This window comes from Vidua macroura, chromosome 16 (genome assembly GCF_024509145.1).
Source record: "Vidua macroura isolate BioBank_ID:100142 chromosome 16, ASM2450914v1, whole genome shotgun sequence".
Classification (NCBI taxonomy): Eukaryota; Metazoa; Chordata; class Aves; order Passeriformes; family Viduidae; genus Vidua; species Vidua macroura.
The window spans coordinates 7,856,261-7,880,765 of NC_071586.1; the positions used below are offsets into that span (position 1 = coordinate 7,856,261).

General features: G+C 39.1%; 1 protein-coding gene across 3 annotated transcripts; it reads right to left on the minus strand.

Moving 5' to 3' along the window:
• Window positions 1–248: 248 nt before the first annotated feature.
• On the minus strand, window positions 249–24,505 carry MARF1 (meiosis regulator and mRNA stability factor 1). Of its 3 annotated transcripts, XM_053992005.1 has the most exons (28): window positions 24,490–24,504; window positions 23,114–23,321; window positions 21,501–21,647; window positions 20,979–21,176; window positions 19,791–19,965; window positions 18,227–18,453; window positions 17,308–17,425; window positions 16,457–16,629; window positions 15,231–15,665; window positions 14,485–14,654; window positions 14,216–14,377; window positions 13,794–13,983; window positions 12,937–13,115; window positions 11,935–12,015; window positions 11,358–11,594; window positions 10,437–10,556; window positions 9,934–10,109; window positions 9,470–9,690; window positions 8,660–8,802; window positions 7,278–7,411; window positions 6,545–6,747; window positions 5,840–6,067; window positions 4,805–5,035; window positions 4,481–4,693; window positions 3,698–3,758; window positions 3,461–3,601; window positions 2,838–3,008; window positions 249–2,699 (listed from the first exon to the last, which is right to left on the minus strand). In XM_053992005.1, the coding sequence occupies exons 2-28, from the start codon at window positions 23,258–23,260 to the stop codon at window positions 2,467–2,469; spliced, it is 4,914 nt and encodes a 1,637-aa protein (XP_053847980.1). In that variant the 5' UTR covers window positions 23,261–23,321; window positions 24,490–24,504; the 3' UTR covers window positions 249–2,466. The 3 variants fall into 3 exon arrangements, with proteins under 3 accessions (XP_053847980.1, XP_053847979.1, XP_053847981.1); XM_053992004.1 differs by having other exon boundaries at window positions 20,979–21,647; XM_053992006.1 differs by lacking the exons at window positions 249–2,699; window positions 2,838–3,008; window positions 3,698–3,758 and having other exon boundaries at window positions 3,467–3,601; window positions 20,979–21,647; window positions 24,490–24,505.

Consider the following 24,505-nt stretch of genomic DNA (forward strand, 5'->3'; position numbering starts at 1 on the left):
GCACATGACCGTGCATGGAGAGCAGTAAGAGACAGTAACTGCATCTGCAAACAGCTCAACTGCAAAAACTGGGCAAAGCCTCAATCTCCAGAATTTATGGTGTTTCTTTAGTCTTCACTAAACCCTCTGTTCTGTCTCAATAATTAAATTTAACATGACACAGCAACTTAAGTATTCTAGGGCAGGTCGGTTTGTTTTTTTGGTTGTTTTTTTTTTCCTCCCCACAGGTCTTGAGACAAGGACAAGAGTTATGCTTGCTTGAAAATTTTATTGACAACTGTTTGGTCCCAACACACAAAACAGCACTTGAGCCACAAAAGAAAAGTGTCCAAACAAAGTAGACAGCTAAGAAAAGAAGTCTTTCTTCTCTCTCCCATTCCAAGGAAAAAAATAGTGCATAAATTGAGGGCTTCAGTGACATTTTTTTCTTTTAAACAAACATGAATCTGAAGTAGTACATTTATTTGCTAAATTAAAGAATTTCATGGTTGCAATGCTTTTAAATCTGTAAGTCACATCATTCATTTAACCCTTTGGATAAAAAAATATATTGCAATTCAATTAGCTGTTTTGTTACACTATGAACACAACTTCTCAAAAGTATTATTCTATTACTTTCAAACAGCAATTTCAGCAGAATCACACATGAATCCAGGTAAGATATGCTGACCTCCATATGTGGTATAACCACCACATCACTTGGATAAACACCATATCTTCCTCTGAAGCAAAAACCTGGTTTTCTTTAGTACTCCAAATGACTTGTAGCTGCATCTCATGAGATACTATTTCAGGCTGGTCTCTTCTCCAGTGCATGCTCTTCTGAAACAAAGATCTAGACTGATCACTGTCAACCTTATCAAAGTTAAGGTGAAAGCAGATTTTCTTGCATTTAACGCACTAAAAACATTCCAAGAAAACTTACTTCTAAATTTCTTTTTCTATAGCAGTATGTCTGTAGAGGTTTACTGTGGACTCAAAATACTGTGCCATAATGCTCAGAAAAACTTCCCAGTGTTTCTTTGCACTTACAATGGCTATAAACTCACTACTGGTAATACTTGCCTAAATATAAAAGATTTTATAACAAAATCTGACTAGTAAAATTCTGTCCATAGCCATTGTTCAGTGGCATTTCCTGCTGCTGGCTGAAAAATTAGAGCCTGTGTTCCATCTCTTGCATATTACAATAGAATCCATCTAAAAAAAATACTCAGTTGGCCAGTGGAAAACTTCTAGTATAGGTTCTTTCACTACTACAAGCATTTATTTGCTGCCTGGCAAATACAACCCATTGTAAATGCCATGGTTACCCAGAATGGGTAGAAAGTCTCACACACTGGACAGTTCTGCTAACTAGAGTTAAGGTCATCCACTGACTTAGCCTCTCTCCCAAAGCTGGCCCTTGCAAAAGCCAACACAAGATACCACAAATTCAAAAAGCTGCCAACACTAGGAGTAAGTCTAAGAATAAAAACAGACACAGCTAAAAGACAGCACATCAAAGAAGGAGCTTCCCATTTACTGAACGTGCTTAAAAATAGAAAACAAGGTTAAGCAGAACAACCTTAGCATTTCCACATGTAGCTAGAACTTTCCTTACAGGTGGAAATAGCATCAATGCCTTCCATCACCAGCCATTTTAATAAGACCTGCTCCGTTATCTGTAATTTATGCATTAGATGCATATTTCAGAATCTTCCTAACTTCAATTCTAGACACAATGAAAATGTGTGTGTCTGTATCTTACACTCATGACATCAAGACAGTCTTTTCCTTAACCAAACCCATGCCAGACAAACTAAATACGAGGGAAGCATAAAGCATCAGTGTCCTAGAAAGCTCCTAAATGGAACTGAAAGCTACAGCAAAAACACATTTAAAACAAGTTTTACACAAGACCCACAGTCTCCTACAGACATCTTTAGACAAGCATTTCCAATGCAGTTACAAGTCATCTGAAAGGTCAGAGAACAAGTTTCCCCTCTGGAGGACAATCAGCTCCCCTTCACTCTTGTCATCCCAGGTCAGCGAGTTAAAATTTCTCAACAGGCTTTTGAAAGACAAATCATGCATTTCATTAATACTGTCTGAAACAATACCAGTAAGCAACAGCCTATAGAATACAATATGCTACATGTATGATTACATCACCAACAAGGCTTAAAGAAAATAAAACCTGTTCCGTGTTTGTTGAATTAATATTTTGCTTTAACTGAACACATTTATGAAAAACTGTAAAATTTAAGAATAATTTAACAAATGCCAGATTTTTTTTCAAAATAATAGAAAAAAATCTGCTCTGCTAACAGCTGTGTTCAGTGTAAAAGGAACAAAATCTTCACAGAATACATTAAATACAAATTAATTCCTCTAGGTTTTCCATTAAAATACACATGGGCTAGCAAACAGCTTTACTTTGTGCACAGTCCATAGGTATTTGTCTTTCACACTAAAAAGAGAGAGTTAAAGCTTGGTTACAGGTGCAAGTGAGAAGTTTGCTGCCAATTTGACCTTGTTTTTGTGTTGCTTTTTGGCTGGGCTGTCCGTTGCTTCTTTGTTTACTTGGGTTTCAGAGGACTGGCAGGGAGGCACTGAAGCATTCTCTGTGGTGTCAGACACCACAGAACCAGAGATCAGCTTTTCTTGGGCTGTGGTAACAATTGTCTGTTTTTCTTCTTCTGTTAAAATCATTATCTCTAAAATAAATAAGACAACTCGATTTACTGATGCTCTCTTTATTTTAAAAAATACTATTTCTCTGCTGTTAGGCAATAAAATACTCAAAGAGAATTCATCGGCCTGATTTGAAGCAACAAAGGGAGGCCAACTCTTACCTGGGAGGGGCGCAGGGCGTTCCTCAAACTGAATGAGGTCTGCAGACTCAAGAACCACGGGATCAGGTCTCAGCTGGGGGGATGGCAGGCAGGAAGGTACTGGCTCACACAGGAGATCAACAGGAGATGTGTTTGTGAGGCAAAGGAGTTCTTGCTCTGTTTGATTAGAAACTACAAAAATAAAGGAACATCTTTCAGAGCATCTGTAAGCTGTGAAGGTGTCACTACCATCACAGGTAAATGTAAAGTCTCCAGATGCAAATCTGAGGATTTCAGAACTATGCTCTATTTGAAATACTAACACCAACCTAATTTAATTAATGTTAATTAATCTCAGATTCATTTGCTGCATCAAGAGCAGCTAAGTAAATTCTCATCATAATTCCCTGGGAAGCAGTACCCAGAAGCTCTCTTCCTACGTGTGTGTATATATATATATATAGACTAGCAGCTCAGAACACAAGCCTAACCACAAACTCAGAGGAGTTCAACAAGCTTTCAAGCCAAAATGCATATTTACACAAATTCAGATTTACTAACTCACCTTTCCCCATGCTGCTTCAATTATTCTGCTTATTTCCCCTAAGACAGTAAATTCCTTATATAAACCAATTTTGCATTACCATTGCTAGGCCCTCCTAGATTTAGTTCCATTGAAGAAGTGGATCCTTGGGTCTCCATAGTATGTCCATTATTGTCAGCAAGTTGATTTCCATGATCATCTACATGATCAGCAGGGGGAAAACTAGGTGAGCTAAAACGAGCTACAAAAAGGCAAGTTAATTTGGTTAGTTAACTCGAGCTGCCTCTTAAAAATATAAAAGAAAACTAAGATACTACTCAAAATTGAAATGGCTTACTTTTCATATCATTCTTCAAGACTACAATTCTCTTATGGCCATGTCCTTTAATCCAGACCACCTATTAAGAAGGAAGCAGAATTGAACATCAGCATGTGCTTAGCTCAAAGCATTTGCTCATTGCCTTTCATCCTGCTTTGCACTGACATGATTTCCAGTAGTAAACTAAAGCACATTGCTAATTTGTACTACACTACTCAAATAAAGGCTCAAAGCAATTGATACCAAAGGCAAACGACAGTGCCAGAAAGTATACTAAATAAACATGAATGAAATGTTTAAACATGGAACTGAAAAATTCCTTTCTGTCACTCTTCAGAAAGATTGGCTTACTTAAAGGAAATTCTATAGCTACAAACTGTCACAGAATTATTCCAGAGCACTTAGGATATGTGGATGACAAGAACATGGCACTTCTGACAAGGTCCCAGAATTCTTCACTCCCAAACCCAATAATGCACTCTGATCAAAATGAAGGTTCAGTACTGTACAACCATTCATTCACACAGACAGAAAATCAATTCTCTCACTCAGAGATGCCAGGGATGTTTACAGCCTTACTAGGAACAGTTCTTAAGCAAAATTTCCTCAAGACATGTGCGCTGGTTCACTTTCTTTTCCTGATTTCTCAGAAGTGCATTAAAAACATAACTGGTATGAACTTCTCTGAAGAAGGTAATTATTCCAGTAAGTCACCCCAACTAACAGAAACTGTGGTTGTGTAACTGCTTTTAAACCATGCAGAAATCTCTACGTAATTGTGCAAAACTGAGTTCTTCACACCTGTGGAATTGCTCCCAAGAGCTCTTCTAAATTATTGCATCCATATGCTTTAGGCTGCAGCACTTCTCCTGTGTATTTGCTGTATGCTACTGGGAACTCATGAAGAAAAATTTGCTGATAATGGTAAGTGTGAAGTAAGGACCTCACATTCTTTGCAAAAACATACAGATTTGTAAGCTTGACATATTCTTCTGCTGCACCATTGGTAAAAACCTAACAGAAAAAGGAAAAAAAAAAAAAGGATAAAGAATTAGAGCACACACTTCCATAGCCTCTAGGCACAATGGTTTTTCAAATATATCAGAAAGGCAAGAGCTTACACACCTCAACCAAGTAAGGCAGACTCTTCAGGAGTTCAGTTAAGGTCATAAATCCATATTCACATGGATTAAGCGAAGTACTGTGGACTGTTTCATAATGTTGCTTAAGCTGCTCAACCGAGAGCAAGGATGTTCCATCCCAGGACATCAGCAAGACCAGCAGCTGGGCAGTCAGAGTCCGCAGAGATTTTCTATTTATCAGCTGAATTTGCTTGCCAGATTCTGTGTCAACCACCTGGAAAAAATTATTGGGAAAGAAGTTAGGGATATAGAAGAGACTGAATTAAAAATAAGATGTACAGCTGGGGTTTATTTGAGCATAGCTGTATCTGATACTGAAAGACACAAAATCAAGCATCCTATTACATGTAAGTATTTACTTTAAATATACAAAACCTGTACAGCTGTGCAGCAGTTTCTGTCCACTGGTAGGTATGATTTTATTCTTTGTTACAAGCCAGTTGGTCCTGACTGAGTTCCAGCCTAACTGGCTTGTCAACAAGCTGCTAAGTCAACAAAACTGGAGCAACTAAACCAACGTGCCCACATCTATGTAATTGCAACCTCTCTTTTCCACTGGCATAAAGACCACCTATGTATTTATGTTCAGAGTCAAAGTCTCAAACCATAGCTAAAAAAAGAAAAAAGTAAAGGAATTGAAAGCACTAGAAGACTGAAAACTACTACAGTTAGCAGAAAACTTTTTCACAGGTTGAAGTCAGGTGGGTTAAAATAAGTACTAGTATCTAGTACTAGAATAGTACTGTTAAAATAAGTACTAGAATCTTCCACTTATCATTTGCTAAATAAACCTAAGTATTCTCAGAGAATGCTGCAAGGTTATAAAGGAGCAAAGAGAACATCATAATACAGAAACTACATTTAAAACCCTTTTGCAATTTCCACTTCCTGACTTAACGCTGTATTCCAGAAACAACATTTCATTACAGGTACTGAGCCACATCCTGTGAGACTGAAAACTCCTCAACACAATCCCCCCCACGTTCCAGAGGGGTAACAGCCAGGGCCAAAGGGTTACCTTTACAACGTGGCAGAGTTTCTGCATGAGGGCTGGCACGGAGCTGACGTCGAAGTCGTGCAGGCGCAGGGCGTAGCCGAAGGTTCTGCTGTACTCGGGCAGCAGGTCAGCCAGCAGCAGGGAATTGTCCTTCTGCGCCCGCAGCAGCTTCACAAACTGGGCAGCCACTGCCTTCACCTGCTCCACCTCCGTCAGCGTGAGAATCTTCTCCTCCCCACACTCCAGCACCTACAGAACACAAGTGACACTTTGCTGAGGTGATTGATGCAGTCTGGATGAACAAAGTGTAAGCTGCAGCTCAAACTCAGGGCCTGCAGGCAGGGATTTGCTGTGCACCAGGACTCAGCCACCTCAAAAGCTGTTTGTACAGCAAGCAAAACCGTGTAATGTCTGAAATATAACAAAGCAAGCAGCAAAACTGTTAACTTTTTTAAAGCAAACTGAACACAATTATAATAAAACTTAGCTCAAATTTTGAGACACTGAATTTTGTTTGAATTTGTTAACAGTCTCCTGAATGTGCTCAAAAAACCATGGACCATTTTACCAAAATAGCATTAAGATTTTCTTAAATACAGCTGTCTAAACGTTACAGGTGCAGAGTTTATAACTCACACTAAAGTTTATGAGAAATCTAACCCCTGCTGAAACAGTTGTATACATTCCAGAAAAATGCTTTAGTCCAGCTTATGATTTTGAACTTACAAGTAAGACATCTGGTATGGCTTCAAAGAGTTCAAGTAGTTTTGTAAACCCATAGTAAGCGAGTTTGCACTGGCGCCCAAAGTGGTGGTGGTAACAAGGAATAAATTTATTGAAGGGCATTCGAAAATGGGGCTGGTGCCGCAGCAGATCCACCACCTCCTTGGAAAACTGCTTGGTTCTTTCAATTTCCTCCTGGGTACGTTCTAAAATTAGAAATAACAAAGCAAGAGCTACATCCCAACACACTTATAAAATGCAACAGAATACAATAAGCAAACACAGTGGCTGGTTTTCAGCATGATCATATATTATGCCAGGTCACTCTTTTCTTCTACCACTGAGACCTTTACTAGGCTTACAAGTTTAAGCCTAGTAAAGGCAAAATAGTCAGGTTATCAGGCCTTTAGAAGGTTTTTAAATGGCCAAATACATTGTTTTTTTCCTGTATGGAAACAACCCACTGTCTGATCATTCCACAGAACACACAACTACATGCAGAAGTAGTAACGTTATTTTATGCTTTCTGCCACCTGTTTTCCTGTCTGTTCTATTTCAAGTGTTCAGAGAATGACATTCTTGATTTGCTAGAACTTAGCAACTTAGTTATAAAGGTAGAAACACAATTATAAAAAAATCCAAGTCACTCCTACACGCTTGAGTAACTAAAGCTTCAGAACAGTCAGTCAAAGAACAACCTATTTAGAAAGAGCACAAGAAACTTTCATGAACATACCTCTTTTAGGAATACAAATCACCATTTCATTGTCTTGCTGTGACAAACAGATGGTTGTATCTGGAATTTCTGATATAATATCAGCCAGTTCACACACTCCATACTCAGTAACATCCCAATCCTTAGAGAAACACCTGAAAGTTTCAAAAAATTGTGTGTAATACAAGTATTAATGCATGCTGGGTAGGCAAAAAATACATTTTTTTGGTGAGCTGAGAAAGTAAACCTCAAATCCTAAAAAAGATAATTTCCACATTAGCAGTGATACCATCCTGAAAAACAAAGGCAAACTAGAAGTCCATTCTAGCCAGAGAAGCAAGACTTACTGTCATGTGAACAATCAGTGTAACAAAGAGTTGTACATATCAACTAGTGGTTTTAAGTGCTTTAGGAAAAATGTAATTGTGCTGTATATAAAGCTCCAGCTGGCTGCACTTCTAATACTCTGTATTTGCTTAACAGTTACAGCCATACACTCTTTTAAACAAAAACAGGTCTCGAGAGAAGGCAGAGATCATTGCCTGGAAAACATCATATTAAAGCTTCCCAATACTGTGTAATATATTAAAATGCATTTTACTCTTCCCACTTCTCCAACCAAAATCTCTCAGGAGCAAGGAACACTTCACAAACACTCTTATTTAACAAGTGGCCAGTGCTGACTCTACATTAAGTAGATTTATAAACAACCAGTAATGTATTTTTGCCAAGAGTGGAAATAGGAAAGTGCACCCCCAAGAAAGAGCTGTTGGCACACAATTTACAACAGCACGCACGTAAAGGGAGATTCACAGGTAGCTCCAAGATGCCATGGTTTGTTTAAAGCACCCAACTATTACTTTCTATCTTCCTATTAAAGAAAGTATCAATCTTGGTTCTTTAAAAAACCTAAATAAAACCCTACTTTTGAGGATGCTAGCATAGAAGTTTCCAGATAGGTATTACTCCTAATTTTTGCCACTGCTAGAACAAGTTAAAGTAGTAAAAGTAACTCCTGGCAGTTAATCTAGTCATCTTATATTTCCTTCTGAAGAAAACCTAAGCTAAGTTTTTCCTTTACTGTTCATGTTAATGTGCCATGACCTACTTGCTTAAATCCAATGCTGCAGCCATGGCTTCAATGAGAACTAATGAAATACAATAACCCATTTCCAACCCCATTGAAGTTAAATGAACCTAAAGTACGAAAGGAAGGAATAAAATATGGCAGAGAGCTTTTAATTTTTGTCTTCATTGGAAGTGTGAACTTCCATATTGCAATGAAAAGGCAATGAAGTCGCCACAGTTTTGTTTTGAGATTTTACGTGCTGACTCCTCTTGCACTAGGTATTAAAATCTCCATTAATAGACAGGCCCTGCACAGTTTCATTAAGGTAACTTACCAGTGATAAGCCTGCAAGAATTCCCTCACAATAACTTGCTTGCTGGCCTGGGACTTGAGCAGCTTCAGTAAATCTTGAGTGAAGCGCTTCACCTGAGCTCTGTGTGTTAGCGTTAACAAGCGTTTGGAACCCATGCCAAGAATCTGAAAGAAAATCAGATTTGGTCACTCACACCCAGCATCCTCAGTAAAAGGCATTTAAAAGACAGTATTAGTATAGGAAGGCTAGAAGAAGAATATAATAGAGACAGCATCTGGAATGGCAGCCTCATGAGACCACCCGCTTTCTGTACTAAGAATTATGCCCTTGAGAAATTCAAGATTTCATCCATGAGTGCTACTGCAACTTCTGCACATTTGTATTGGTTATTTAAGAATCCTATAACCAACTGCTGTTCAATGTTGTAAGTGAATGTGACCACAGGGGTTTTGTAGTAAGGTTACACGACTTATTTCTCACAGAAATTTCTTCAAGCCACAGGCAACACATCTCAGCCCAACCCATGAGCACTCAGAATTTGCAAGTGTTCTTATGCTGCACGCAGCACAATTAAAGACTTTTACCCAAGCACCAGCCATAGGTTAAAAGCAGCTTCAAACTTTATTCCTGAGGTTTCCCCAGAAGTTGTTTCAAAAGGGTAGGCACAGAAACATCATCTCAAAAAAGAACACATCTACCAAGGTTCAGTCAACCAGCTCTTTCAAGGGGAGCTAGGTATTGCCCAGCATCTATTCCACAACAGCAACCAGGAATTCAGATGGCTGCAGCCACAATTCCCCAGGTCAGAGTGGCCCGTACCACATCACTCACCTGCAGTACATGAGGCACTGCTTCCAGCAGCTCCATTAATTTGGAGTAGCCATAGTCAGACACTCTGCATTGCTTTGCAAAGTGATGATGGTAGGTTGGGATGAATTTGCTGACAGGGATGACACAGGATGGTTGGCTTTTGAGCAGGTCTATCACTTCTCGACTGAACTGAATGAGCTGGGGATTACCTACAGGGCTCTTGGAACGCAGAAGCCAAGGATCTACAAACAAAAAAGTCATACTATTGTACCTTCCACAAGTACTCTTCCACTAGATACTTAACTTTACTTATGGATTGAAGCTACAGCATAGGAGAAAAGTATGAACATTCAAGTTGAAAGCTTCTCCTCATAAAAAGTTTAAACACTTATACATGTTTATTTTATTAGCAGAACTTATTAGCTTAATTTTTTTAGCATAAAAAAAATTAGTTAAGAGAAAAAGCTTTAAGCAGAAATATTTACCTGCAGTAGGAGGTGGTGGTTTGTTATGTATCCATTTGATAACTTTAATGCCATTTTGGGCAGTGGCAATGTTAACTCCAGGAACACAGGTAATCAGATGTTCTAAGGGAACACCACCTTGGCCTTCTGGCACCATTTCAAGATCACTGAACTCTGACATGTAACAATCAGGAAAACTACAGAGGCAAAAAAAAAGGCTTCCATTATACACTAAAATATCACTATTAATTGTCCTGAAAACAGTATTTTGAGACATTTCATGAGTAAGATTTCAACAACTTACTGACACATTACAGAAATCTTCATAAAACACATATTTTAAATAAGTGTGCTGTTTTTGCTAAACAAGATTTTTAGAAGTCATCACTTCATAGTGTATTCATTTGCGCTAAAGGATACCATTTTATGTAAGAACTGAATTTATATACAACAGGTAATTCCCAAAAAGTTTTAAGTCTTCAACCTATCAGACCTTACTAAAACCAGGAATTAAAATACTTTACCTTAGTAAAGGCACAGTACCCTCATGTGTCTGTAGAAGACTGTGAACTTGGGGAGCAAACGTCTTCAGAGACAAAACCACAAAAGGAATTCTATAAGAATCTGGATCAAACTCATGTTCACTGCAAAAATAAGAGGTTCGGGTTTTTATGCTTACTCTACACACAGCTTTAACATAATATCTGTGCTCACATAGGTATTAAACATTATACTATATGCACATAATATACTGCTACTAGTGACAACAGCACTTGTAGTGTACTGTGTACTTGCAGTGTAGTGTACTTGTAGTGTACTGCTTGTACAGTACAAGCAATTTTCGTAATTTTTTCCCCCAAAAAGAATACAGCTACACCAAATTTCCAGAAGTAACATTTAGAAGACCATATTTTTATTACCTATGAAAACTTTAATTTTAAATTTTAGCAGCACATACCAGGCAGTTAACAATAATCACCTAATAACTGCTCTACTAGCACAACCTGGCAGCTGTTAAATTAAACAAAAAACTTAATACATGACTTCAAGAAACCTGCAACTCACTATGAATCACTTACTAAATATAGCTGGAGGACAAAATCAGCAACAATTACATAATGAAATTCAGGTAATAGAAGTCTCTAGTATATATAACCTTCTTACATAACCAGAGGAATGCAGGGAACCTTCCAGCTTCCATTAAAGAGGTGCTCAATCCTGGCAGCTGTGCTAGAACACAATCATCTTACCTGGACACACCAGCCCATGAGAGCTGCCTCAAAAATCCACTGGCCCATCTCACTACTTTCTGCCTTATACTTGTAAACATGTGAGCAGTGATTAGAGCACATTATGAGAACACGCACCTCAACTTTAATATACTGGTTCACTGTTAATGCTGTTCATATATTTGAAATATTTATAGTATTTTATACACAGCTTACATAAAGTCTTTATTCAGGCAATGCTGCTTACAAACAGGCTCGTGATATTCCAACTCTTCAAATATTATTGGACTACAGTTTGCTGAGGAGCCATCGTGTGACTGTGAAGATCCCAAGGGGCTCTGCCTGGCTTGGCTGCTGGGCAGGAGGCACACGAGCCTCCCACTCCCCTGGTCACGGATGGCCACGGTGTCCGTGAGTTTGTACAAGTCTGAGACAATCAACTTACGGCCAAACCTAAAAGGGAGACATTGAAATAAAGGCACTTGATAGAAGCAGGAGAGGCAATGCTGTAATCTGCCTTTTTTGTTTAATTAACAGGAATATGCTAGAAAGTATTTGATGCAAAATGTTAAGGTAACTAACCTATTCAAACAAGTAAAATACTGAAAGCAGAACCCTCTAAAAAAGGCCAGTTTTGCCATAACTATCTCTGGGTAGTTATGCTATATGCTGCAGCACCTAAGAACAAAAATTCATCGTTCTCCACTCTACTACTCTAAGTCACTGCAAACAATCATACATGATCAGATTTTTTTTTTAGAAGCACTGGAGAGGAAACCACCAGGAACTCTACCTTTTTTCATAGATTTCTATGAATTTGAACACAGGCAAGCAACAAGCAGGTGCATCCTGCAGAATCGACATTGCTTCTGAGCTGTAAGAGAAGTTTTGCAGCATTAGCGCAAAATTAATCTGCTGTTATTAGACTCCAGCCTAAATTAGCAAGATATTTACAGATGCAGTTTATGAACTATACATAAAACAGCACAAAGTGTGTTCCATTCCAGCACTACAAAAGCTGTCATTTTAGATCAGGGAGCACAAGTAGTAACATTTCTGCTAATTCACAAGGTCATGTCTCTGAAGGAGTTGCATCTTTCATAGGTGGTGCTAAGATCTGAGCACCTATAAAATGCAACAAAGCTGCAGCATTAGAAGTTACCAGCCTGGTCATTACATTACAAACTTTGAACAGGCAAGAATGAAATAAGGCTGTAAATTCTACCATGGCAAGTAGTACATAATTGTAGAATACTCTACAGTCTAAGTACTAGTTTCATTCTGTGAATAAATTATGACAACTTTTTTCCTAACACTTTCTTTCAGTAAGAAAAAAAAAAAAAGAGACTTGTATCCTCACTAGCATTAGCACTCTTAAGTTGTATCATGTTCCAGGTAGCAAATGAAATGCTGTTGGTGTTTCCAACTGTGTACCCACCCTCAAAAACTAAATTCATACACACTTTCTTGGAAGAAAGAAGAAATAAAGATGCCCAGTGTAATCTTAACTCAGCTGCACAAATTAAGTTAAAGGTATATCAGTATCATGCAAGAATAGTAGCACAGCTATTAAACCCTCTTAAACAAGGACCTAGAGTCTTCAGATGGAACTTAGAACATAAGCAGTGCAGAAATGCTGAACTAAAAACCAGCCTAGTAGTATTTAACACATTCATCAGATCACACAACAGATTTTACTTTACTTCCCTATTATCCCTTTAAGTAGTATTTTAAATCATCTCTCAGTTACTAATACATGCTAGGACAACTAAGAAGATGCCAAAGTGCTTATTACCTAAGTAGAGAGAGTGATTTATTAGCAGCTCCCGTTGCTAATGAGACCTGGATCCTCTTACTGCCAATTTTGTATCTGTGCAGACTGTTGACAGCACTGATGGCTTCTTGCAGATTTTCCATCTGAACCATAGCCTTCAGCTGGTAGTCTGTGTGGGGACTGAGCTCCACACTTTTTACCTGAGAGGAAGAAAACACTCATGCACTTACACCAAAACATTAACCCAAGGTAAGTCACCCCTAGAGCCAACAACAAAAGGGAAGGGAGTGTGATGAACCACAGCCATCAAGGCAATGCAAACAAGAGCCAAGCACAGTGATCCTGGACTAAGGCAGGCAGGCCCGTGGTATTTCATTAACACAAGCATCATCTTTCAATGTAAAGTTTATGCCAGAAAAATGTCATCCACAGATGAGACAAAAATAGGACCACTGACCTCACCTTCCATAATTGCTTTTTACTAATTCACACTTCCCCTGCTTTTGATCACTTCTGACTCAAAACAGTTTTTACTGTGATTTTTAAGCTGACATTAGGAATTCATCTCTACAGCTTAAAAAGGTTATCCTGTTAAAGCTTAAGTCTCATCCCTACATACTAATGAGCCACTTAGTAAGAATTTTATATAACAAACTTCAGAATACAGATCAACGAAGACCACACACAAATGAAAAAACTTGGACACGTCCGGTCTTTTTAAAGAAGAAAAACCCTCACAATCCATCCTTTTAACAAGGTTTAGAAGTCCTGCTCCAAAACCTTTCTCTTTCTGCTCACCTGTACCTAAAACCACATCCCTAAATACATAAACAGGAACTATTTAAAAACAGATTTCATAAAAGAATTTGTGCCTTTACCTTGCCATGTCTTGAGAAGATTTCTTGTAAATTTTGCTGCAACTCTTTTCTGGACAATCTGTAATCTATGTTGCTGATCTGAATGTCTGCACCATTTGCAAAGGGATCAGGGCAGTCTGTACCACTGGTATGATTCACTACATTGAATGTGAGTGGAGATGATCTATTTGAAAGGTTGGGAGACATACTCCTGGGTAAAATAAAAATATTTATGAGCTCAAGCAACTGCTCTACTCCAATATATACATCTCAAAATCAGATAATAGACACAGGTCAAGTGCATAAATACAGCACTTAAAAGGGTTTTTCCCAGCACACATGTGCAGGCAAAACAAACTCCAGCACAAACAAATCAGCTGTGAATAATCAATGTATATACTGCTGCCACCTCACTTCCCCTCCCAAGACAGACAGACACTTACCGAGATGACCAGCAACTCTGAGACATGAGTAAAGGACTGAGTTGTCTTGAGGCCGTCAACTTACTGAAAGCAGAGGGATAGCTGACCTGAAATACAGTTTCATCTTTATCTTTTTTATCTACAGGCGAATTGGTAATGCTCCTGGAAGCAGAGGTCTCTTTCCTATTTACAAATATATATAAGAAAAAGAAAAAAACATCATGTTGCAGAATTTACATTAAAAAAAATACATAACTAACATCAACATCTTTTTTTATTTTTAAACATACTTCTGACTATTTTTGGAGGATGATTCTCCTGCTCCCATTTTTTTGGTTGCCAGAGACACAGAAGTTACTGCATTAGAGTTACTCTGAGGAGAAGGAATTTGTTCTCTTAAACGTTCTTGCTGGTTTTCAGTATTTTTACTGATGTTCTTTGATTCAAGGCGGCACAGCTCCTATGTGAAACAGATAAAAGGTCAGCATAAAAGCACCAGACATCCCTTGCCAGAGGCCTATTTTCTGATGGAAGGCTAGATGACTGACCATTTTTTCTTTAATAGTGTTTTCATTGGTATTTTATAATAAGGAATTTTAAAATTTCTGTGGCAGAAGACAGTGTGTTTAGTTGAAATGTTTTGCTACACTGTAGGTCTAACCCTAATTATCATTAAAACAAGCAAAATGGATCACTATCCATTTTGCTTGTTTTAAGGAGACATAGGGTTAGACCTACAGTGTCTAACCTCTAGATATTACTCACTCATCACCAGTGCAAAAGTCAAAAGTGGCTAGAATTTGAGAGCAAGTACCAGCAGTATTTCCAAACTGACAAAAACATGGCAGGGAGGGGGGACAACAACCACCCTCACATTAACTGTCTGTTTCCCAAGTAGATGAACACAGCTCTCATTCAGGAATATCACCACACATAACAGTTATTCATTTATTAGGATTGAAAAGTTAAAGCAGTAACAGAAGCAATCCTCAGAACACTAGGAAAATCAAGAAGAGGGAACAAGGCAGAACAATACCTGTAAACTTTTGACATTTGTGGGTTTGATGACAGATCCATGAATCTGGAATCCTCTCCCAGCAGAGCCTTTGGTACCAGCAGACTGATCATTTGAGTCTTTGTTGAGGAGGCACAGCTTTGTGTTCTTGTTAACTTTTTTGGGAGACTTGACCTTGTCAGTTCCCACAAAGCTGGAGCTTTTTGTTTCATTGAGTTCTTTGTTTTTGGGAGTGAAAGACACTACAATCCTGTTACCAAAAACATCTTCATTTTCCATTCGCTTCCGCGCCCGTTCCGCACTTTCCTGGTTTAAGAAGCGGAGAATTGCACCACTTCCAGAAATGCTCAGCACCTTCCCTCCACAGTTGTCTGACAAACGCCTCAGGCGATTGCTGACACTTTTGCTGTCTCTGTTTGTTGGCAGATTATAGACATATAACAGCGTATGACAAGCCTGTTAAAAGGGAGGAAGATTTTAATTTGATTATGCCAGAACACCCTCTGGTCCAAAACCAGCAGTTCTTAATACTGCTTCTAGCAACTATGCCCTCCTCCCACCACCAAGTCATTCCTTTCGCAGCACCCAATTTGTTTGAAAAACTCTTATACCAAGGTGGAGCCTCAAACTTCCATCTCCAATATAATTTAAAGTCAGAATAGACTACAGAGTCCCTCATCAATGGATCAATACCTGATCAATTCTCCAGATGAGAAAGCACCATTGTTAACTATCCAATAACCTATATATTCTATACATGCATGTGAAAGCATAGGTCAGGACGTTAATCCAAAAAACAAAAAGTCATGAGTACTGTACAAAGACACCACAACATGTCCAAAGGGAATCACCAAGGAAGGCAAAAATCCAAGAAAAGGCACAATCACTCAAAACTTCAGAACGCATCACTAAGATAATGCACAATTGAGTTCTTACCCAAACTTTCTGCAAGGGAAAGAAAGCATGTACAATACATTATCTGGTAAAATATTTATTGGTAAGAATGTGCCTTTACTACTTCACTTTTTAGTTAACTACTTTCACATTTAGTATTTCACTCTTCCTGCCTGAAAGCAGAAAGCAAACATTCACATGGTGGTAACTGAAATACAGACAGTGGCCAAATACACATCATTCCCCATCCTAATTAACACACGTAATTTCAGCCTGCTCTCATCCTAAATTACAACAAAAACCACAGTTTGACACTTGGAAATGTCTGCTGCATCAAGAATTAAAATCTTTACCGGCATTTTCAGTGGTAACCTTGGTGGCAAGTCTGAAATAAATTCTTCAAAACAAATAAGTTCGTGGGCATGATGTAAGAGTGCTTCTGAAGCTTGGTTTTTATGTACCAAAATTATTCGGAAACCATGTCGATGTCTCAGGTCACTCAGTTCCAAAGCAAAGTTCACATCCGCTGGAGGAGGAAAAGATGGAAGAGGCAAGGAAACACTTGAAAAATCTAAAATATATGACCGAATGAAAAAAACCCACAAATCTCACTCAAGTTCTATTTCTCATTGGAAATTTCCAGTGAAAAAGCACCAACAGCTACAAGTCTTCTCAGCCATTATTTAAATCAGCAGTTCACATTCAGTCTCAAGACAAGGGCTTCCTTTTAACAGCAGCTTGTAGCAATTCATCAGCAGGGCACTGGACTGGTACTGGGTATTTCTATAGCAAACATTTGTTTAGCTTTAGGGAGAAACCCAAGGCCAACACACAGCAATTCAATAGCTGAGTGGATTGCACTGTATAATATAGAATATGTTGATATGAGAATTAAAAATATACATTTTGCTCAGACCACATACACAACTCCATGAGTTTTATTTTCACTTTAGACAGTAGTCACACACATAACTACTGACACTCAAAAAAGCATCAAATCATAACAGTGACTGAACTGAGCCAAGTTCTCATCTTACTGCCCCTGCTTTTCCTTTGCTGCCACTGACATTAAGAATTCTTCAACAGTTCAGTTAAAGCTGGTCCTAAACACTACCCATGGAAATCAAAATAGTGCCATATGTAAAAATACTATGGAAGAGAGGAATTGAAGCCAGCACTGTAGCCGAGTACCACGAACACTTACTCGACACAAGAACCACAGTGGCAGGTGCAGTGTGTGTATCAGCAAACCTCCTCAGACTCTGTCTGAGTTTGTCATCAGCAGCATTCTTGGCTGTAGCATTGATGTGTGCAACAGTCACCTGTGGAAATACATGGAAGCACTCTGAAGAAAAGCTTCAACGTGAATTGCGCTTACTTCAATGGAATTAAAAAAAATACAAGCTCTTGCATGCACTTTTAATTTAGGTAAATTAATGCACACATGTATAGAACAGAACACATAGGGATCAAAAACTGTTCTGTGAGCACTAAACTTCAACCCTAGATGTTCAGCAATGTCTTTGGAGTGACTTCTGCTGTTCTGCATTAAGGATCACAAGTCATACACCTCAAAAACATTCCAAAAAACTGTCAACCTGTTATCATATCTGCAATTTAGAGGGTGGAAATTTCTGACATAGAAACCAGCACAAAAAGTTATAAAAAAATACCAAGAAACAGAAGGCATTGTTGGAAATATATGGTGCTGCAAGCAATAGCACTAATCTACAGGTGTCCTTACCAATCAGCACAGTATTCGCTAACAAAGTAAGAAAGTTAATTTCACAGAATCATACTTCCTTAAGGTTAATCATTTGATCATAGATTTGGAGGATAACAATTCCACCACCACATTTTACTGGATGAGATAATCACACTCTTGTGAAAACTAAAACTAAAGCTAAACCAGTTACCTACAGATAACAGAATGCAGATTCACTTTTAAAAACTAGCACAGCAGCAAAAATAAAAGAAATCGGTATTAGAGACCCCACCCATAAACTAAAGATGCACTACACCCACAGAAGCAAGCAAAGCTTTAATGAATGTGAATCAATCTTGGCACACTCAAAGTATATAAATTCTCAAGCAAGAACACCAAGCTGGTGCAGGTTTGATACCTGGCAGTTGTTAAGCTCCTGAATAACTTCTTTATTTTCTTTACTGATGTCACACACACAGATGAATTCTGCCTCTCTGTGACCTTTAAAAAACTTCTCCCGAATCCTCTGCACAACTGCTACAGCCGAACGGCCAGTGGGAACTGAGCAGTTTTCAATATCCCAGAAGACTCCAATGGGGGGCAAGTTCTCCAGAACCTGGCCTGTCACTGCAACTTCCGGGGACCCTGTGCAGATATAAGAAAACAACTCATTTTTATCTCCAAACACTGAAAACATTAAACTTAGCTCTGCACGTGGGAAGCCTTATGAACAACACTCCCAGGAATTCAAGTTCAGTTTTACTTTCTTAAGGAATCCAACAAACCATCAGTCTTAAACAAGAATTTAGTCACTGTCAGATTAAGATAAAGAGGCAAGACAACTTTGACTTTACTTTTAAGCTCTCAAACAATCAAGTAATGTATTTGAAAAAAAATTACCAAATGCCACAAAAAACCTGCCTGAAGTTGTGTAACACTTGGTGCTGTATCAGTAACAGAAGCAAAACATGGAAGCTGTTCAAATTTACACTGTGGATTAGATAAGAAATCTAAACAAGACTGGATGAGATGACCATGATGGTGATTAGAGAAAAATCAAGGCAATACAGAACTAACAAAGTATCCTACAGCTCAGCTCAGGAGAGCGAGCTATAGAATTTTTGCTACTGCGGGTTAAGCTGGTGTTTCAGCACTCTGAAAATATATTTAAATTTGAACTAACATTATATAACCATTCCATCCCCACAAAACAATTTGAAAAGAAACATGAGGAACAACACAGAATCCTCACAGTTCAAAAACAAGCTACTAATTAATGTTACCTGAGAATTTAAAATAAGGCACACCTGACAATCATATTTGTTTGTGAGTATGTTGGTTGTTTACCCAAAAGACTCACTGGAATGGCATTTGGTAAAAGACACTTGATTGATGTGTCTCACCTTAAAAACCTTAAAATAGATGCAGTTTTAAAGTAACAGTAAAACTACCAATTTCTTAATATTCTGTGACTTTGAAGTTTATAACTTTTTTACTAGATATAATTTTGTAGTTGAAGCAGTACTAACATTGCAGAAAGAGCAATTATTTCAGACAATATTTTCCTCTTAAGAAACTTGAGAATTACAAGTGTTACACCTTTACTGCATATGGAGTGACAATAGACACTAGCCTATGAAAATGCTTTTCAAATATGGCTGAAGATAATGTCTTTATACATCATCAGAACAAAGTAGCTTCCAATTCAGCAGAATTTTTCTAATTCTTAAAACAGTAAAAACAATAGTAAAATCAAAACTCTATGTAAACAATATATTAAATTAGCTAAGTAGTCAGAACATGTAAAAACAAGTAATGAATTTTCAAAACAGAGACAAGGTTTGGTTTTTTTTACTGTTTAGTCTTCTATGGCTTTATAGAAGTTTCCAGATAATAGTGCAATTTAAGAGAATTCTTGCTGTGCAACAGTATCTAAAAGGAGAACATCCACTAAATGGAAGTTTCAAACAAATGTGGTTTACCATATTTCTGTGGTGATTTGCCAAGGCTGCTTGCCAGTATCAAACTCTTCTCATTTCCTGTTCCTTTGGTTCCACAGCCATTACAGAGTGGGATAGGAACAGGTGCAGTCTGTGCACTTGGAGGAGGAATATTTGGCCAGATTTTAGCAGCATCAACTAGGCTGTTTCTGGTTGGCTGTTGGGACAATTTTTCAGAATACATGTTCATTTAGTATACAATATTAACACGTGCTCTTCCATGCTACAAACACTCGGCTTCCCTTCTGCAACAAATGCCAGTTCAGATGTGCTTTACAAAGGTAATTAACAACAGTATGATGGCATGAAGGAAGCTTCTATCCCAGCATACTCAGCTTTAAATTTCCAAATGCAAGGAAAGATTTTACTAAACTCAACAGATCAAGACATGCCACCTTTAAGTAGTACTAATACGTATCCTTTAAAAAAAAACAACAAAAACCGGAGACCTAGTATACAAAATCTGCACATGGAGAGTAGAAGGTGTGATAATTCCAAATATATTGAATTCACCATTTAGTTCACTAAAGTGACGTTTTAATTTTATATTGGAAACTTAAACTTAGAAATTTAAGCAACAGATATTGCAAAGTTGAGTATATTATTTCACTAGAAATTCCTAGTTATTCCTATATTCCTAAATATTCCAGCACAGTTCTAACAAGTTCTGAATTTTACTAAATTGGTACTAAAGTATAAATTACAAATTTGGGAAGACTGAACTAAAACCTATCAAACCAAACCAGGACTAGAATATCCTTGTAGCATAAGACGTATTGCCTGACTTACAAATGGCTCTTTATTGATCAGCTGCCCAAGGGTACATCTTAACTGCTGTTAGCCTTTTCTCAGAGTCCCTACCATGGAACTGTTTAATTGGAGCTGTAAAGAAGAGATGACTAGATTTGAAAGAAGTTAAAACTCCACTTGAGTACATTACAGATCCCCTGTAGGTTGAACACTGTGATAGCTCTTTTGTCTTCCCATTGCACTGAATGTTACCTAAGGAAAGAGCTCAGCTTCAAAAAGGCTGTCTGCACATTTGGACTGTGCATCACCAACTAGGGGGATGCAAGCCTCACCCACAGGAGCTGGGTTTTGCTCAAGCTACCCAATTTCAACACGAACCACGTAGCACAGTAAGGAAGGAGAAAGATGGGGTGTACAAACCTTGCTCAAGCAGTCAGTGCAGTAGTGAGAGCCCTTCAGACACACGGGGGGCACCACGTTGAGGTGCAGAGGGTTGGCGCACACGCGTGGCGGCAGCTCCGGCTGTGCAACGTGCTCGTCCAAGTGCCCCGCAGCCCCACTCGTGAACTCGGGACAGGGGAAATAGCCAGAGGATGGGCAGCTCGGCAGGGCTGGGAACTGATGCAGTTTGTGCACGTTACCATGACAGGGCTGGAAATGGAGTTTTCCACAACAGGCCAGATGCTGACAGGAAGATACACTGTTTTCTACACACATACCAGAGAACTCACTGGAAATTCCTGCCAAATTGCTTCTAGCTGGAGGGTTCTTCAGTGAAGATGCAGACTGATAAGCAAATCCTGACCCCACTTGACAAGTTATCGTCCCAGTGCTTTTTGAGTCTAATATTGTGCCAGGGTGAATCAGATTCCCACCTCCACCACCACCACAATGCATTTGTGGAGTGCAAGAAGAGTCAGAGCCATGAGCACAGCAGCTTACTTTGGGGCCAGGGGAAAGCTGTAGTTGCTGTTGCTGAAGAGGATGAACATCGGGAAGCGGCACTGCTGGAAACAATTTAGAGCCAGCATGAGGAGATGAAGCATCCTTCAATTCTACAGCAGCTTTCTTGTTCTCCATGTAATCTTTCTGGAAAATGAAAGCTCAGTTACATTCAGGTACATGAATAAAACAGTAATTTTATAGCGTAATAAGCACATTTTTAGACTATTACAATTTTACATTTAAAATGCTATCTTTATGACTACTGTTACCTTACTGACTAAACATGTAAATATTAAAGAGAACCATGCTTACATGTGCCAGCCCTAGGTACACTGGTATCAGTGGACTTTGGAAGCAACAAACCCAGAGAGCTATAAACCAAGTAGCAAGGAGTCCACAAAACAGAATCAGAAAAGCAGAAAACTGTTAGGCTAAGGCTGAGAGAACCACTTCAAAACTTGCAGATCCATAAGTCATCATATTTTAGTTAGAATAAAGATGTAAAAATTTTATTAAAATTGTGAATGTATTAAAAAAATATGACTTAAAAAAATTAGAAATTACATCAAGTAGGTAATAGAGCAGAGAAGGCTAAAGTTTCACAACAACACAAATCAGAGTTTTTGTCTACTCTGATTTAAGCTATTAAGAAGTATAGACAAAAAGAAAGTTTTTTAAAATGCCAGCAGTGAAAACCAAGCAAGGTTAAAAGAAGCACAGAATAGTCAAGGTCAGAAGAGGTAATCTGCACAGAACACTGCTACAAAACTTCTGAACAACTTTTATTTTTCAAATTGAATTGAATGCATTTCCTACTACACATGAATGAATAATTAATTACTCATTCCTCTCTACTTGATGCTACATCTCATGAAGATAAACTCAGCCAAAAATCTGTCTGGAACTGATTTATACAATAAATTCCAGATTTTATGGCAGCTTCCTTCCTAACCCTCAACACATGAAAACAGCAACATGCTCATCCATTTGTCTAATGTCTTTACTTAGATTAAATGTGTGTGAAAAGTGTTATTTAACAGTTGGAGCTCACTTGCTCAAGTACCTAATTGTGTTGTACTACTCCTTCTAATCCTTAGCCCTTTGCATCTTAAATGCATAGAATGATGTACATTACAGAAAAGGAACATTAAAAGAAACGGGAACAAGGGAAAAGTGAGACCTTGTGGAGAACAGTATCCACAATTGCTGTAGCTACTACATCTTAATAATAATTCAGAGAACTAAATCTGCCTCCAAACTAAACAGATTAATTGGAAGCATGACCTCCCTACTCCACTCTTCAGCAATTACTTGGCAGAGCTCCCCAGAAGCTCTTCACACACCTTTTGGGCAGCCAGCTGCATTATCCCAAACAGCTGTGGACAGGAAAGCCTGACAAGCAAAGCAGCTTGCCCCTTCTCACCAACACTGGGGTGAGAGCTGTGAACACAACCAAAGCCCCAAACCCCCAGGCAGGTTTTGCACTCACCTTGGCAGCTGCTGCCTCCTCCTCCTCCCCACCCCCTTTAGTCAGTAACACCACTGGAGTCAGGCACCCATCCCCTCTGCACTGGGAGCCCAACCACCCTCTCAGGGCAGGCAGAAATTACCGTTTTTGCACTACAAGGCAAAGCCTTCTCAGCAGCAGAAAAGCAATTAGAAAGTTTCCAGAGCCATGGCTTAGCATCATTCTCTTGTCTCTGAAGCCATCCCAAGGATCTATTGCAGAGGTTCTCCGTCCTGTTTCCTTCCATCATACAGCCAAACAAAAAGGTTCAACATCCTTTCATCCCCCCTTCCTTTCATTCTTCCCACCTGCTAAGAGGAAAAAATAAAAAGCACGCTTTAAATAACTTTTAAAGCAAGACAGAGAAAAATCAAGGCGGTCTTAAGAATTCCACTACTGCTCTGTCAGTGAACCTGCATTAATGATGTTAAACTTAATTATGCCTATGGCCAAGGCTTTAGCTACCCTTTTTAATAAAGGAATGCTCCTTGTGACCCACAGCACAGAAGAACCAGTCTGAAGAGAAACACCTTGAAGTCCATGGCATTAGCTGGAGCCACACAGCTGCTGACACAAAACAGTACCCTCAGACTTTCAGTGCACTCTCCTAGAAAGCAGATCCAGGGGGCAAGAGCAGCTCAACTGTAAATACACAACAGCTGCAACGGAACTCAGCTGAAATAATTGAGCTGCATATTCATTGTTTTTCCATTGGCTAAGAAAACCTGTACACAACACACCTGCATTAAGCACACAGTATTTAGCATTTAAACAGAGCTTCAAATTATTAAAATAACTTACAAGTACTTCTGCTGATCCTCAAGCTGCCCTCTGCACATCAATCTAGCTTTACAGAATCACAAAGCAGTAAAGCAACCTAAGGCTCAGTACCAGAAAAACAATGGTTAGCAACGAAGCCTTCTTAGCCTCCAATTCCGTGCTGCATTCACTAGACTACACTCCTTCAGGTTCTTGCGTGTTTAATGTTAAACACAATAACCATAGAACACATTACATGGCACTACATCTACCTCTGCACTGTTTTTAATCTCGAAAGAAGTTTTACTTTTTCTTTTAAGCACAAATATTTATTCACGCGAATCCTAGCTATCCTAAGTTTATGCAGCCGACAATGCCAAGTTCATCAAGTTTTACAACTCCAGAGCACGTTACTTTCGCATGTGTCTGATAGCAGCGGTTTAGTCGGAATTAAAACGATAACTGAAAAGAGTAAGCGTGACATTAACCTCACATGCCCGCGCTTTGCCCTCTGCGTCCCGGGGCTCCCGGGGCGCTTCCAGCCCGACCGTCCCCACGCCGCCGCACCGCCCCCAGAGCGCTGCCGGGCTCCGGCCGCCCCGGGCCGAGGCGGCCGCAGCTCCGGCCGCAGGACGGGCCGTGCCGTGCGGGGCCGGTCCTGGGCTGCCGCAGCAGCCCCGCGCTGCCGGGGGCCCGGCCGTGCCCCCGCGCCCGCCTCACCTGCGCCGGCCCCGCC

Excerpts from the sequence above, each read along its gene's own strand:
- MARF1 (XM_053992004.1), bottom strand. The coding sequence starts at position 23,260 with ATGATGGAAGGAAACAGGACGGAGAACCTCTGCAATAGATCCTTGGGA. Across the intron at positions 14,655-15,230 it reads CAAATGTCAAAAGTTTACAG|GAGCTGTGCCGCCTTGAATC; the intron begins GTATTGTTCTGC and ends TGTTTCACATAG. Across the intron at positions 10,557-11,357 it reads TGCCTGAATAAAGACTTTAT|TGAACATGAGTTTGATCCAG; the intron begins GTAAGCTGTGTA and ends TTATTTTTGCAG.